This window comes from Brachyhypopomus gauderio, chromosome 8, assembly GCF_052324685.1.
Source record: "Brachyhypopomus gauderio isolate BG-103 chromosome 8, BGAUD_0.2, whole genome shotgun sequence".
Classification (NCBI taxonomy): Eukaryota; Metazoa; Chordata; class Actinopteri; order Gymnotiformes; family Hypopomidae; genus Brachyhypopomus; species Brachyhypopomus gauderio.
In genome coordinates this window covers 20,372,811-20,387,826 of record NC_135218.1, presented here as the reverse complement: position 1 = coordinate 20,387,826, position 15,016 = coordinate 20,372,811, and the positions used below count along the sequence as shown (strand labels likewise).

The window sequence follows — 15,016 nt, the reverse complement described above, 5'->3', positions numbered from 1 at the left end:
AACCTTTTTATTAAATTAATGCATGCTTTTCTTTCTGTTTCGAGTTGCTTATTTTTCCCGATGAAGAGCTCTGCGAATAAATTGAGCTTCAATATCCACAGGATCCTCGAGGAAAGAGCATGCCACAATGAAGTGTATTTGTAACTCAGGCATAGGTTTAAGTAAACCTGCCAACAGGCAGGTTAGCTTCAGAGTTGCTACAGCAACTGACACTGTGTTTGTTTTAACCTGTTTTCTGGAACAGAAAATCTGGGTTTTAGTGAACTCAGAGTTAACATACCCTGAGTTGGACACTTAACCTGCTTCTGGAACACCCCCCAGATGTCCACAATGTGCCCATCACAGACTATATGGTTAACTGCAGAAAAATGTGTGTCTGTGTGTATATATACACATGCACAACAGATATATAGATCAAGTGGTCTTAAACTATATATATAGTTTAAAAAAAATAAAGGGAACACTTAAACAACACAATGTAACTTCAAGTCATCCACACTTCATGTTCAGATAGGAAGCAACACTGATTGTGAATCAATTTCATCTGCTCTTGTGCAAATGGAACAGACAACAGGTAGAAATGAGAGATTTTCAACTGATTTCAAAGATTTTTATTAATTGAGGTCTAGGATGTGTTATTTTAGTGTTCCCTTTATTTTTTTGAGCAGTATATGATCTCTTCCCAGTGCTTTTATTCCTCATATGTGAAACTGTGATATTATATCTAACCTCTGTATTTTCCTTTTAATGAGAAGTGTCCAGAGGCAGGCATTTGATTTCAGTATGCATCCATGTTGTCTTGGCCTTTAAATGCATTTTAAGACCTCTGGTTTGCAGAAAATAATTACCATTCAAAATAACAAGCAACATATCAACACACACAACGTTTAAAACACAACAGTTTAAAAAAACTGAAAAAACAAATAGCCAAATGTGCTTCCATTTATATCTTATCCACATAGTCCAAAGTTTACAACACTCAACAATCTAAAAGATTACGTTTCGGAGTTTGTATAAAGAGCTTGTTTGGAAGAGCTGTTCAAGAAGTCTGAGGTATAAAAGTGTCCCTTCTACGAACAGTCTTGCATATTTTACAGTGAAGATGACTGATGCACACCACTGAATGACAATGTACCACTGGAGACACCATAGTCTTCTTTGGGAGGCAACAGGGTGCGTGTTTCTCAAGCCTTTTATTTGACTGAACGTAAGCGACTTTTGAGGTGAATCCAATCCAATATATGGTGCATTTTGCTCAAATACAATATATCCGCCCCACCACAAAGATACGATAAACATTACACTAAATAGATAGCCGCCCCTCATCAAAAGAGGAACGTTTTGGTCTAGGTTGACGTTTATAGAGGATCAGTACGTGCGGCGGAACGGTCCCCACCGGTGAGTATTCATTTGGGATGGTTTCTCGACTACGAGTTTGATTGCAATCCTCTTTAGAACTTATATTCGCTTTAAAACACTCTGGATATGTCACTGGAGTCCTCAAACAACCTGACAATATATAATTATGGTGGTTATCTCTGGTCTTGAGTCAAAACTCGAGATTACATCTAGCTAGCCAGTTGGCTAGCTAACTAGCTATCTCAGCTAACTGATTTGACATGTATGTGTGGAGTGTAATTATGCCCAGTTGCAAATGTCGTGAAGTTGATACTATTTTTGTACTATTTTTTATTATAAGTTGATATATTTTGTCATGAAATTTGTAAACAGAGCCGAAGTCTAGCTGCAATTGTAGAGACTACCATCGCTGATGTGTTACGTTGTACAACCACAGGTGTCGTGGGTATGGAGAGCACGGGTCACGACGCAGCCGTAGCGGCGCTACCGTGGGTCCCCGTGGATATAGGGGACTCCAAGCTGCTGGCCAAAGCCTGGTTCGGGGACACCGAATATCGAGTGCTGCTCAGCGACCTGAGTAGCGTGTGGGAAGAGGACATGAGCTCGGAGAGCATCCGGAGTCGAGCACAGGCAAGAGTGTTGGCATGCTGGCCGACAACATCACGGACAGATTTCACAATCCCTTGAAATGGACAGTTGGACAGCCGTCTGCGTCTTTCTCTTTCAGGATCTGAATAAGCGTCTAAAGGCTCCAGTGCAGGCGTTCTTTGCTCACCTGAGCTCCGTGGCTCGGCCATGTCTCTCTGGTCAGTTATATGACCAGAGCACAGCACATTTCTCCCTCGAGCATCACGACAAGCGCCTAACCGTCAGACTCAAGAGTGAACTGGCAGGAGTGCCTTTCTACTGGGAATTTCGCTGCGCTCTTGCCCCTGTAGCAGTGGTAAGATCCATAGGTTTGACACTGTAGATAAAATAACATTATAGGCGTGATTACATCTATAAGGTGAAATTACATGTGCAGAGAACGTGCATGTGTATAAAGTTGAACTAATATTTTTGTGTCGTGTTAAAGGTCTCCGCACAACTGGTGCGCCCTCTGCTGGCTGTAACCCGAGTGCTGCAGAGGCAGGTTGGAGAACTGGCTGCCCTGCTGGTGAGGAAAGATGCAGAAATACTGGACTACAAAGAAAATGGAGCCATGCTCAGCAGAGGTTCAGCCTCCACTCCACACAAACACACAGTTATATACTCTCTCTTTCCCATGCACAGATGCTGGTAACCCTGTTGATTCTTTAAATGCTGCCTACGTATGTTTGTGATTCTGCAGCCAGGCTACAGACTGAGCCATTTGAGGAGGAGACATACCGAAAAAACTTCATCATCCAGGTGAGAGACACACAAAGCCACTTTTAGAAGAGCTTCACACTTACTCAGAAATGTACAAATTTTAATGTGTGCCCTTTAATTAATGTGTGTGATTGCTCAATATGTTGACAGTATAAGCTTATTTCACATAATTTAAATGGTGTGATGGTTTTGGTCCGCTGGGGCTAGAGAGAGTTTTGTGTGATGTAAAACTGAGCATCACTGAAAATGTGCTAACATACTGTCACCTGTTTTCATCTTAAAGAAATTGATTGCCCTCTCTCTTTCTTTCTCACACACTTAAATCATGGAGAAGCAAAGAGCATCGCACATATTTATCATAAAAACTCTTCAGCAACCTTAATTCTTGGTCATCTTTCAGGGTGTTTTATTTCTCATCAAATGGATGAGTGAGAGACACTCATCTTGTCCTAATTATCATTTTCGACCACTTTGCCTACCCAAGTATTTAAATCACATACCTACCCAGCAGACCCAGTTAAGGTCAATTAAGAATATTTATTTGTGCATGTGCGCGTGTTCTCCTGATGTATACCAGAATGATCTTGTGACTGATAGTAGTTGTCAGGAGTGGCATCAGGGTTTGTGTCTGCTTTTTCTTAGTCTTGCTTTGTCCTTTGATGTGTCTGTGTCCTTTGCTTGCAAATGTATGTCTGTTGCTTGGCTGTTGCATTTCTCAGTACTGTGCTGATTCCTACATGGCAATGACAAACCGTTTTTAACCTAATTCAGAACTGAAACGGACACGTTTTTGAAAAATTTCTTATGTAAGTGCTAACCAAACATTGGCAGTTTGCATGTACCTGAAAAAAATGTGACAGTTCCTGAGACAAAAATGGCATGTTGAACCTGTGTGCTCATGTGTCTCCATGAATAGCTGTGCATACTTAAGGTGAAGAAATAGCCAGAACCAAGTTCATTTCCTGCAATGACCATATACGGTAATGTGGTCCAGTGAGGTGACCTCACTATGACTCAAGCAGTGTCTGTTTGGAAAGTTTTTTTTGGAGTCATGACGCATGCCGTGGGTCTGTATAATGCTAAATGTGTGTATGTACCCATGTCTTGGAGAGAGAGGTGTGTTTGGACCATGACGTATGCTTAGGTTTTGAGGGAAGAGGATGGTGGATGTTTTAGTGGTGTGTGTGTCTGTGTATCTGCTAGATAGACAGAAGGACAGTATGTATGTCTGTATATTCTTCTTTTTAGTGAAGCATGCTATTGGTTTTGGGGTTTAAGAGGGAGGGGGGCATCTGAAACTGAGCAAGTTGTGAAAGTACTGGGGTTTTGGCACTAGAGCCTTTATCCTACCAATCTAAACTCCAGCACAACAAGCTCACACACAATGTAATGTTTTTGGGGGGTTTTTAAATTGCATTTGAAGTAGCTTATGCTCAAATGTGCAAGTCAGACTTCTCAAAAGGTGTTGGGTCTTTTAGGAGTCTGTCTCTTTCCACACCGAGGTGCGGAAGGCTCAGTACCGCAGGTTAAACGTTGGCGGCTTCACTCTGAGCCTGCAGGTCGAACCACAGGGGCCCGAGGAATTTCTGCCTTCTGTGATAAAGTGGTGTGACTTCATAGGAAAAAAGAGTTATACACCAGGCTCCTTCTCTGAAATGTTGTCCTGCAGCAGTGCTTGGTTTTGAGCCTGCTTCTTTTTTGTGGCTGGTCTTCCACACAGACCTTGCTTTTGGAAAGGAGGAGTTTGAGTGTAAAATTCTAGAAGTGTGTAGGATGTTGATTTTGGATATTCGCAATTGAACCCAGAAGTCCATAATACATGTGTCCTGTACAGCTATGCAGAGTGTATTCAGTCAAGGTGAAATGCATCCAGGCCGCTGAGTGCAGCTCTGTAGAGTAATGTGAGCTTGTGGGTCGGGCAGTGGTTCGGGCTTCAGGTTTGACTATAATGTGGACGAGAGGGGCAGTTGCTGCCTGTAACTGAGACCCTAGTCCAAGCTTCATAATCACCCCTAACTGATGAGCATGAAACGGGCTAAGAGCCATACTGGAGGCCTTATGTCATTGTGGGCAAGAAGAGAAGGCAATGAACAGGGCTTATCCCTTTCCTGTCCTCCTTTTTCGTTTTTGTCTGTCTGTCCTTCTGTGTCCTCTCTCTCTTTCTCTCTCTCTCTCTCTCTCTCTCTCTCTCTCTCTCTCTCTCTCTCTCTCTCTCTCTCTCTCTCTCTCTCTCTCTCTCTCTCTCTCTCTCTCTCCCCCTCTCCCCCCCCCCCTGCCTGCCTGCCTGTTTTAGGTTTTTCACAGGGCCACATCTGGTTTGTAATTAGTGCTCGCTGTGGCTGCTCTGTGGCTAACTGCTATTTTATTTTATTTTATTTATTTATTTTGAAGTTCGTCATAGAGCATCACTGCCAGTCATTCAACTCCAATGAGAGCATGTCCGTCTCCAAAGTGCCCCCAGTTGTGCATTCCTTATTTTAACCCCGTCAAATGTGGACTAGCGTCCCCGTCACCGCCTGCCCTGCATTTCCTCTCTAAGGGAGCCTGACGATCTGACATGAAGAAAGCAAGTGTAGCAGGGAAAAGGCAACATTACGGTTCCATGGTTATTCCTAAGACTTCACAGCAGTGCTCTGGAGTCGGGATCCTAGAGTCCTTTTCCCCAGATAAAACATACCTGTTTATTAGCTGATGAGTTCAGACGGGTATATTTGGAGTCAGGAAACCCCTAAACCTTGCGGTGTGGAGTGTTCTCGAGGAACGGCACTTTAGAGAAGGGAGTGAAAGTGCACAGCGGGGGACGGGGAGAGAGAGAGAGAAGACAGTCAAGATGAGGGCGCGTGAGGGTGAGGACAGATTTATGGGGCCATGTAAAGTGAGGCTCTTTTCAGAGTTCCTTTCGTGGCGCTCCGTTAAAACTTCACCTGCCTCTGTTTGTTTTTTTTTTTTTTTTTGAGCGTTTGAGCGCACACTGGCACGCGTATTAATACAGGCAGCCGGAGACTTTTCTGTTGTCCTGGTATCAGTATGTTAGACTCCAGTATGGTGCTGTTTCCAAATGTTACCCATTTTGATCTATATTTGTGAAGAGATTAAGGTTGATGTTACTGTTTTCCACTCTGCAGTTGAGTTGAGTTCAGATTAATGCTTTGTGGACAGACTTTATATGATAGGATGATTGTATCAAGCAAAGCTTTGTATCAAATTTTGGAATTTGGGAGATTTTCTAATGCAGCTTTCTGGAAAGGTTACCCTTGAATTGAAGGTATTGCTTGGATGCTCCGCCTCAGTCTTCTGGAATCTTCCATGAGTTGGAGTGGAGTGTGAAGCCAGGGAAGGAGAGCCACAGACAAACAAAAACTACACAACAACTGCTGCAAAATCACCACTGTTGTGTGATTTTGAATAGTGGAGTTTCAGCGCTGCACAAGCACATGCACGCCCCTATAGTCCCACACACACACACACACACACACACACACCCCCTCTTATATTCCTCTCTGCTGTATGTTATTTATGACACCTCTGTCTGTTGTTCTGTCTCCTATTAATTGTGTGTGTGTGTGTGTGTGTGTGTGTGTGTACGCGCGCGCGTGTGTACTTATGCTGGCGAAATGGTAAAAGAATGTGTTAGACACCAAAATTAATAAGCTCTTTCCTGACTATGAAGTGTAGCTGACTACATATTAAACAGTCTACAAGCAGTTGCCCAACTGATTCTCAGACACGATGCTCCTAAGCAAGAATATTTAGATGCAGAGAAAACTGAGTCACTGAGAAGAAGCAGAGAGGAGGGAGGAAGGTCATGTTGGTCCACTGTATCTCTGTTCCTTCACATTGCTCGCTCTGTGCCCAAACAGGAACACTAAGCAGCCAGAGCATACATTTATTTTCACTGTATTTAAACAAATAAATAATAAAAATAAATCTGTGCAAAGCCCCAAAGCCTTGTTTGTATTTTAGGAGCTCCTCACTGGGATAGCAGAAGGTTACCACTGATTTCACCAGGTCAATATTTGGAGAGCTAATTTCGAGGGCTTGTCCCCGTCTCTGTTGTGAAAGTGTGTGTTTGAGTGCACATGGAAGTGAGTTCATCCGTGTCTGTGCAAGCGTACATGCACTTTTAAATGTGAGTGTGTGCATGGGGGTGAATGTGTTGTGATCTTCGCAAAGGCACATTCATTGTTTGTGTGCGTGTGCAGGCTCTCTTGCTGCACCGAGCCCTCCTAGTCATTCTGGGTATTCTCATACACAATAAAGGACTAAAAGGTTTAGTTTTAGTTTAGTCTACTAATCCATAAATAATGCCCACTCACCCCCAGTCTCTTATATATGTATAATTATTTTTGTTTTTTTGTGTATTCTTTTGCTATTTCTAAGACTCTTCCTCAGATGAGTATTCTTCAGGACAGTCTGGAGTTTAACTCTGAGCTTCGGGAGCTGTATGTTGCTGTGAGCACCGTGAGAAACACCTTGAAACGAAAGCGTCTTGGCGAACACAGCTCGGCCTCGGTGGACAGCTTCAGCTTTGTACCTGAGCACCCTGCAGCTGAGCAGGACCAGGCGTCCGCCGTGCCCTCAGGTCATTCTCCTGTTCCTACACATCAGAATACCAAACCAGCACTGCATGTGTGCTGCTGCCAAGTTTTCCATTGTCTTCTGGTTGGATAATTTTGCAGATATGAAGTCTCCCGTGTCTGATGTAGGGCAGCTGCTGGAACAAACACAGGATGCCGACAGTGAACAGGTGTGAAATTAACCTACAACATTATTTTTTCAATCCTCATTATTTTTTTCAATCCTACCTCAGTAACATCACAGCTTGGTTCAATTTTCATAGTCCTGGTTCCTCTTTTGTTTGGTGAATTTGCATGGGGAGTGATGGCTGAGTTAAATATGACTAGTGCCTTAATTAGTGTAAAACCCCTTTAGTCTTTTATGACCAATGCAGTGCTTTCCTTTGTAGCGAGACATCACTGTAGCCATTTTTTATGTCTCATTTAGACTGTGCCACTTCTCCCTGCTGCGTTAGCTGCAGCGCCTACAGACCGGTCGACCATGCGCCCCAAGAAGAAGAAAGCAGTGGGGCTCTTCCGATAACCTGTTGTTTTTACTCCACCTTCAAACTGTATGAAATTCTCATCACTGGACTATTATTTATACCTTTTACTTGTTTAAGTCCATTCATCAATTTTTAAAAGATACATTTGCATTTTTAATTTTGTATGTTTATTTTTAATTGTTCTATGACGATGAATAAAATTCAGTTATTTCAATCAAAATTCCATGTAATATGATAGTTTCTTAAACAGGGTCTTTGGTAATAACAATAATTTTACAGATGGCGTCAGTGCACGTAAGAAGAAAAGTTACAATCGCAGTCCCACCCCTGTCGCCCCCTGTTGGTTGCTAGCGGAATTGCATTGCGCACCGTGCTTGGTCTCGTTAACAGATAAGTTATGTGTAATCTTATTAACGCATTTTAATAGCTTTCCTTTCTTTAAAAACATGCGTCGGAATTCTGCCATTAGAACGACTGATGGAAGAGATGGATTATGATGGCCGTTGCCGGGTGTAGAGTGTTCAGTCTCCATTAATGAAACCGGACCTGACGGCTACGATTTATCTCGCTTCTCTCTGTGCTACGGCTCGATTCTTGCGTGAAATTCGCTCTTATATATAGTGCTGACTTTACTCTGCAAAAAAAAAAAAAAAAACATCTGTTGCTAGTGTTCGTGGACTCCGAGGTCCAAGAGTTTAAATGGCACTTGGCTGGCCAGCCTCTGGTTGTAGTGGAGAGGAGAGCGGGTAATAACGTGAGGCCGATAGGAGGGGAGGAGAGGTAGGCTGGGACTGGCAGGGTGCGGTCTGCTCCACTGGCATCTGACCTCTCCGGTCTCTTCCATTTCCATCTTAGCTGAGAGCTGTGCGCCACAGGGCCGTATTCAGAGCCAAGCCGGGAGCCAAAAACCACTGCGGGGACACCCTCTAACCACGACCCAAAAGCGCAGCGAAGTCTATGCACCTGGACCCGCCTGTAGACGCTTCTCACCACCACGGAGGCTTTGAACGCATTTGCCAAGATAAACGGAAATTGGCTATTTATTCTGCTGCCTGAGCGTGTACAGAGAGAGCGAGCTTACGAGACCCGAGACGAGGACGTACTGACACCTAACAACCCGCAACTCTGTTCACAAAACCCCTGAAGAAACCCTGCGTCTCACGATCTGTCCTCTCGTGCGCAAGCATGGTGAGCAGAGGGGGCACAGCGACACGGTGGTAAAGGTGACCTCCTCCCCCTTCAGTGACCCTGCCTGGGGACAGAAACCGCTACTAGGGGGAGGAGGGGTGTCCTCACGTCTTTTACCGATTTTGACACTCCGACTTGGAGTGCCCTCCAGCGTTCTTGTAATGAGACTCTCCACAGTGGTAACGTTCTTAACGGGGTGCGTCTTTGTCCTCTCGTCGGCGTGTGATGGTTGCGGTCCAGGCAGAGGTTACGGGAAGAGAAAACCTCCGAGGAAACTTACACCCTTGGCCTATAAGCAATTTAGCCCCAAAGTTGCCGAGAAATCTTTGGGTGCAAGTGGCAGATACGAGGGTAAAATTACTCGGAATTCTGAGCGTTTCAAAGAATTGACACCTAACTACAATCCAGACATCATCTTCAAGGATGAGGAGAACACAGGTGCAGACCGGATGATGACACAGGTAAGGCAGGAATACTTGGGCCATTGCAAAGGAATAAGTATAATTCTGAAAGGAACAGACCGAGTTGGTACGACATTATCCATTTTGCATCGTCGTTTCCTTTTTCCCTTCCTTTTCAACGTCTTGATTTTTTTATTAAGTGGCGCGTTGCGAGACCGATGAACGACATGCCCGTTTATGTTGGGATGGTGGGAATGACATGAAACCATTGTAACAATGCGGGGAGGCGGGGTAGCTGCTTTAGTTTCAGTAATAGATGACAAAGGGCAGCTATCTGACATTTTAGCAGACACAACATTACTTGGCTAAATATCACACTGGAACTCTCTCCGAACTAGGCTATATTGCACGGTTTTTGAATTAAAAAAAATAGGCTAAATCACAAGTGCGCAAATATGACATTTGAAATCACTTTGAAAATTAGGAAACTTGAGATGCATTAAAACACTGTTCTAAGTTATAACTGCGTTTGGAAAAGATAACATTAAATCGACACATTTAGACTGAGCATGACCTAGTGTTTGAATGTTTACTGTAAGCTTAGGCGCGACTGCTCAGGGGTGCTCCCTTTTGGGATTGTCAGACATTTTTACGACGCCTTCATTGATGTGGTTCTAACTGGAATTTATTCGACTCCTATTGCGTAGAATAAAGGTATTTATATCGGCGCTCTCCTGACCGTCAGCTTTCTCTAAATGCCCCGACGTTTATGTCCATGTGGGAAATGGAGAGGGGGGCATAGATCTCACCCCGTCTTTACCTGTCACCTCTCCGGCGCGCTCGCACAGTGCGGCACGTTTACCTGACTTGAGCACAATTTATGAGGGCCAAACTGTGGCAACCGCCGCCGACCGCGAGAGACAACCTCTGGTCTGTTTTTTTATTTTGTGTTATTTTTCTGTTTGTTTTTCTAGCACACAAGTGTAAAAATAGCCCACTTCACATGCATTTAAGCCTTAATTATACACATATTTTCACCCCTTAGTTTTGATTCAGTGGCGACTCTCCCGCCTGCGAGTGGCACCGACTCGTTATAAGACGTGACTGTTCAGCGCCCCGGTCGTCACTGCGTACAGGCGCGTGTTGTCAGCGCAGCAGCCAATGTTTGTATAGCCCGCGGTCAGTGCGAAACCGCTCCTCCTGAAACGCCGGCGATCTGTACCTTGAAAGCTAAACCAACAGTTCTTGGGCTGATTTATGATGTCCAGTTCACTTTTGCAACCGCAGTGAAAAAAAACGGGGCCTGAAATCCACACCAGCATGAATAGGCATCTATTTTAGCTTCGCTAGACTCTATTCTTATTCTGAAGTTCGGAGACAGAAACGGAAAATGACGAATATATAAATATGATTTGTTTAATGATTAGACAGGGTAGCTTATCTATCTATAGATAAGCATACATACCATAACCGCCCCCCACCCTCCCCGCGAAAAAAGTAACAAATCTGGTCATCAGATCTTGCCGCGTAAAAGACACATAAATGATAAGCGTCAAATAAATTCGTTATTGACCCTAAAGCCTTCCATTAAAACGATGGACAACTGCAACACGTTCACGTGTGCAGGCATTTCATTTTTAAACAATTGGCTTCACGTTCTTTGAAATATTAACCTATCAGAAATCTCAGGGCTTAAATTAATTTTGTGATAAAAACATCCTAAATGATTCATTCTAGCTTTTTAGTAATTTACCTAGATATGACGATAATGAAAAGCAATGTATTTTAAACACTGTTTAACATTTAATATTAAAAGGGCATGTGAAATTGTATGTTTTTGAGACCAGTACTGTATGCTCTGATGGCAGTGTAACCCTGCACATGCACAGTGTGGGAGAATACATATGTTATCATTGTTGATGCATTGGCCACAGTCTGGGAATGTGCTGTCCCACCTGTTTTGACTTCAGTCACCCTCTCAAGTGATTCAGTGTAACAGAGGTTAATGCAAGGTTTTGAAGCATTTGCTTTAGACCATTCAGTACCCTATTCTGTCTGTCTGTCTGTCTCAGTTCTCTGAGAACTTGGCTGGCAACGGAGAGCACACACAGGTCTATATGAGTTACTCACTGTGGGGGCCCCAAGAAAGATGCTTTGAATTTTCAGATGAGGCAGAGAATGTGAGAAAGTTGGAAATGTCCCAGTAGTCTTTTAGCATTAGAAAATGCACACATCATTTATTAACACCGATGATGGGATCAACAAAGTATTAAATTGGAAGAACAATGACCTTTTAATAAGGGAACACTGAATATTTTTTTTATGTTACATCAACTCATTTTTTCAATAAGTTGCAAACTGTGGTTCACTGTACACTCCTGTTTGACATCTTTGATGTCTAATTTGACTGTTCAGATTTCCAACATGTCACGATATTATATACTATTCTTATAATTGTTTTCATATAAAACTGATAATTATTAGAACCATATACTTTCCAATTCCACATTTTCAGAACACTCATGTATAATCCTGGTTATCATTTTGATTATCCTCGTTAAACTATTGCAGATACTAAATGATTATATATGTTATGCACCAAGTTACTTGGTCAACATTTTCACTAACTACAGCTATATTTTATGCTACATTTTTCTCAGTCAGCATAATTTTGGCTAATAAATTATTTTCTTATAAACAACAGGTAATTGTTTATCAAAAAGCCTACAAATTAAGTGTTGTGCTGTGTGTCTCCGCAGCGCTGTAAGGATAAGCTGAACTCTCTGGCCATCTCAGTAATGAACCTATGGCCCGGGTTACGTCTGCGAGTGACTGAGGGCTGGGATGAGGATGGCCATCACTCTGAGGAATCTCTGCACTATGAGGGCAGAGCTGTGGATATCACCACTTCAGACCGCGATCGGAACAAGTACGCCATGCTGGCCCGACTGGCCGTAGAGGCCGGCTTCGACTGGGTGTACTACGAATCCAAAGGCCACATCCACTGCAGTGTCAAGTCAGGTGAGAGAGAGAGAAAGAGAGAGAGAGACAGTGGGAGAGGGGGTGCTGTGGGCAGGGAAGTGAAAGAGAATAAAAGGTGGGAGAGGGAGAGAGAAAGAGAGAGAGGTGGGAGAGAGTAAGGGATTTGAGAATTAAGATTGAATCAAAAGGGAAAATGGGAACAGCGTAGCTGCAATCCAGAGCTTGAATGTATAATGTCCATCTAACCATGACTAACGTAGCAGCTTCTCAAGGCACTTGTGCATACAGCACGTTACACATGCTGGAAGGGCTAGCTTGCCACAACAGATATTCATATAACAGAAAGACTGACCAATTCCATGCCAACAAACACAACATTATTCTGCTCCTCTGCTGTGTCTCCAATCCAGGAAGGAATAGACAAGAAGAGAATATTTGTAAGTGCTTCTTTTCTTGTCTTGTGATTATTTACAAATTGGCCTTGTTTTGCATCACCATGTACCACTTGTATAACCTGAAGCAGGACTGGGCTCTTTGTTACGCATTCATCTGCACATTCTCTAACCTTTTCCAAATTCCTCTTTTGACTTTACTATGCTTCAACTTCTTTGACACATCACAGCCCGTGCTATCATGGGCTTTAGGCAAAATGCTCATTAACATCTGAGAAGAAAAATAAGGAATGTCTAAGAATGTGTAACTGGTTAGGAAAGTGGATCAGCTGGTCTTGCATAGATACATAGATTAAAATCACTGTAGTAGTTGAATAAATGGTGATAAGTTTGTTTGACAGAATGGTAGCTACTGGTACTTTATGACTTTAAGACCCTCTTTTACAGAATACATTCATGACCCAGCAAGTTTTTTGTGTGTATTCATAATAAAAGCAATAATGTTATTTATTTCTCTTTCTCCCCTTTTCTGTTTCCTTTTCTTTTGTTTTCCCTTTTCATCAATTTATTATACTTTCTCTCTTTCCTGTTCTTACTGCCCAGATCGTTATGCGAATTCGCTGTCTTTGACATGACTGGAAGGAAACACAGCAATCTTATCTTTAAATTAATTGCCTAATTTTATATTTTACACTTTTATATATTATTGTTTTGAGGTCAGAAGCCACAGCATATTTATTTTTCTTACATAAAATCAAGAAGATAAATATAAGGCAACTGTTGCTGGCAATACTGATCTTAAAAAAGGATGCGCTGCTACCCACAACTTGTAGAATTGAATAGGAAGGCCAAAGCATTATCCACCACAGTGGGAAGCCATTCTCAGAGGCCTTGTGGATCCTATAGCAGCTCCACCAGTGAGGGGAAAGGAGGCCAGAGGTATTAGGCATGGTCATTCTTAACATTTTTTGAAGGTGCAAAGGAGAGGACTTTATATTACAAAAGCAATTAAGATCTGCTGAAATCCTTACATAGACGCAGTCTGACATTTAACTTCTAGCTCTTTGAGTGTTGCAAAAAAACATCCATTCCTATGTCATATTCTTTCATGTGCTATGAATTCAGTACACAAATAGCTATAATGTAAGTATAAGAGATTATATATAATACATTTTACATTAACACCCTCTGTTAAGACTCTGTTCTTAAACTGTTAACCTGACCATCTCATTTTTCTGATATACTTCCTCTCTTCCCCACTCTGCACACCCTGGCCTGTTTCCTATCTATGTCCACTTCTGACCCCTGCCTCTAGAGCATTCTGTGGCAGCTAAGACTGGGGGCTGCTTCCCAGGCAGGGCATGGGTGACGCTGGAAAACGGGCACCGGAAGCCAATCCGGGACTTGCAGGCTGGTAATCGTGTCCTGGCATCAACAGAAAGAGACAGTAATGGCAATCTCATCTACAGCGAGGTCCTCACATTCCTGGACCATGATCCCACGACCCAGAAACATTTCTACGTGATTAGTACGCAGAACGGGGCCACCGTTTCCCTGACTGCAGCCCATTTGTTGTTTGTGTGGGAAGGAAACTGTACTGGAACTACTCAGCCAGCAGAGGGAGCCATGCGGACGATATTTGCCAGTGATTCCCATGCGGGACAGTGTGTATTGACTGTAGGGGATAAGGGGTTGCTTAAAGGGCGACTCTCGCGCATCACTAGAAAGCGTGTGTGGGAGGATCAGGGTGCATATGCTCCGCTCACTGCCCACGGGACCCTAGTGGTCAATGGAGTGATGACCTCCTGTTATGCTGCAGTGGAGAAGCATCAGCTCGCTCACTGGGCCTTTGGCCCATTGCGCATGCTGTACAGCTGGACTGGACCAAAGCAACTCCAGGGAGGCGGGCTACACTGGTATGCTCATATCTTACACTGGGTGGGCAAATTGCTGCTGGCCTCAGAACTCTTTCACCCTTGGGCAGTGGAGGACACTGAGAGATGAAGGCCTGGAACAAGTGGAGGAGAGTGATGGAGAAAACAAAGAAAAAACAGTGTGTGTAAGCTCATGACTGAAAGAATGCAGGTTTTGGACAGCCTAAAAGGACATAAAGGATTATTTTGGATAAATTGAGATCCAGGAGCAAAAACAAGACTTAAAAGACTAAACACCTGTTGTTTTGTGCTTTGTAAGAATACACTGAACAAATATTTTGTGTCCGTTTTGTTAAGTCGCAATTATATTTTAATGGTAATTAAAGGCTCCCCTCCAAGTAAAATTCT

General features: G+C 43.1%; 2 protein-coding genes across 4 annotated transcripts; both read left to right on the top strand.

The window, feature by feature from the left end:
* Window positions 1–1,121: 1,121 nt before the first annotated feature.
* nhej1 (nonhomologous end-joining factor 1) lies at window positions 1,122–7,978 on the top strand. Of its 3 annotated transcripts, none has more exons than XM_077015265.1 (8): window positions 1,122–1,398; window positions 1,796–1,989; window positions 2,087–2,302; window positions 2,435–2,573; window positions 2,690–2,748; window positions 7,090–7,291; window positions 7,389–7,456; window positions 7,714–7,976. In XM_077015265.1, the coding sequence occupies exons 2-8, from the start codon at window positions 1,807–1,809 to the stop codon at window positions 7,807–7,809; spliced, it is 963 nt and encodes a 320-aa protein (XP_076871380.1). In that variant the 5' UTR covers window positions 1,122–1,398; window positions 1,796–1,806; the 3' UTR covers window positions 7,810–7,976. The 3 variants fall into 3 exon arrangements, with proteins under 3 accessions (XP_076871380.1, XP_076871378.1, XP_076871381.1); XM_077015263.1 differs by lacking the exon at window positions 1,122–1,398 and adding an exon at window positions 1,471–1,528 and having other exon boundaries at window positions 7,714–7,978; XM_077015266.1 differs by lacking the exon at window positions 1,122–1,398 and adding an exon at window positions 1,503–1,621.
* A 448-nt stretch (window positions 7,979–8,426) lies between these two features.
* On the top strand, window positions 8,427–15,007 carry ihhb (Indian hedgehog signaling molecule b). Its single transcript, XM_077013646.1, has 3 exons — window positions 8,427–9,420; window positions 12,120–12,381; window positions 14,050–15,007. The coding sequence occupies exons 1-3, from the start codon at window positions 9,121–9,123 to the stop codon at window positions 14,736–14,738; spliced, it is 1,251 nt and encodes a 416-aa protein (XP_076869761.1). The 5' UTR covers window positions 8,427–9,120; the 3' UTR covers window positions 14,739–15,007.
* Window positions 15,008–15,016: the final 9 nt, after the last annotated feature.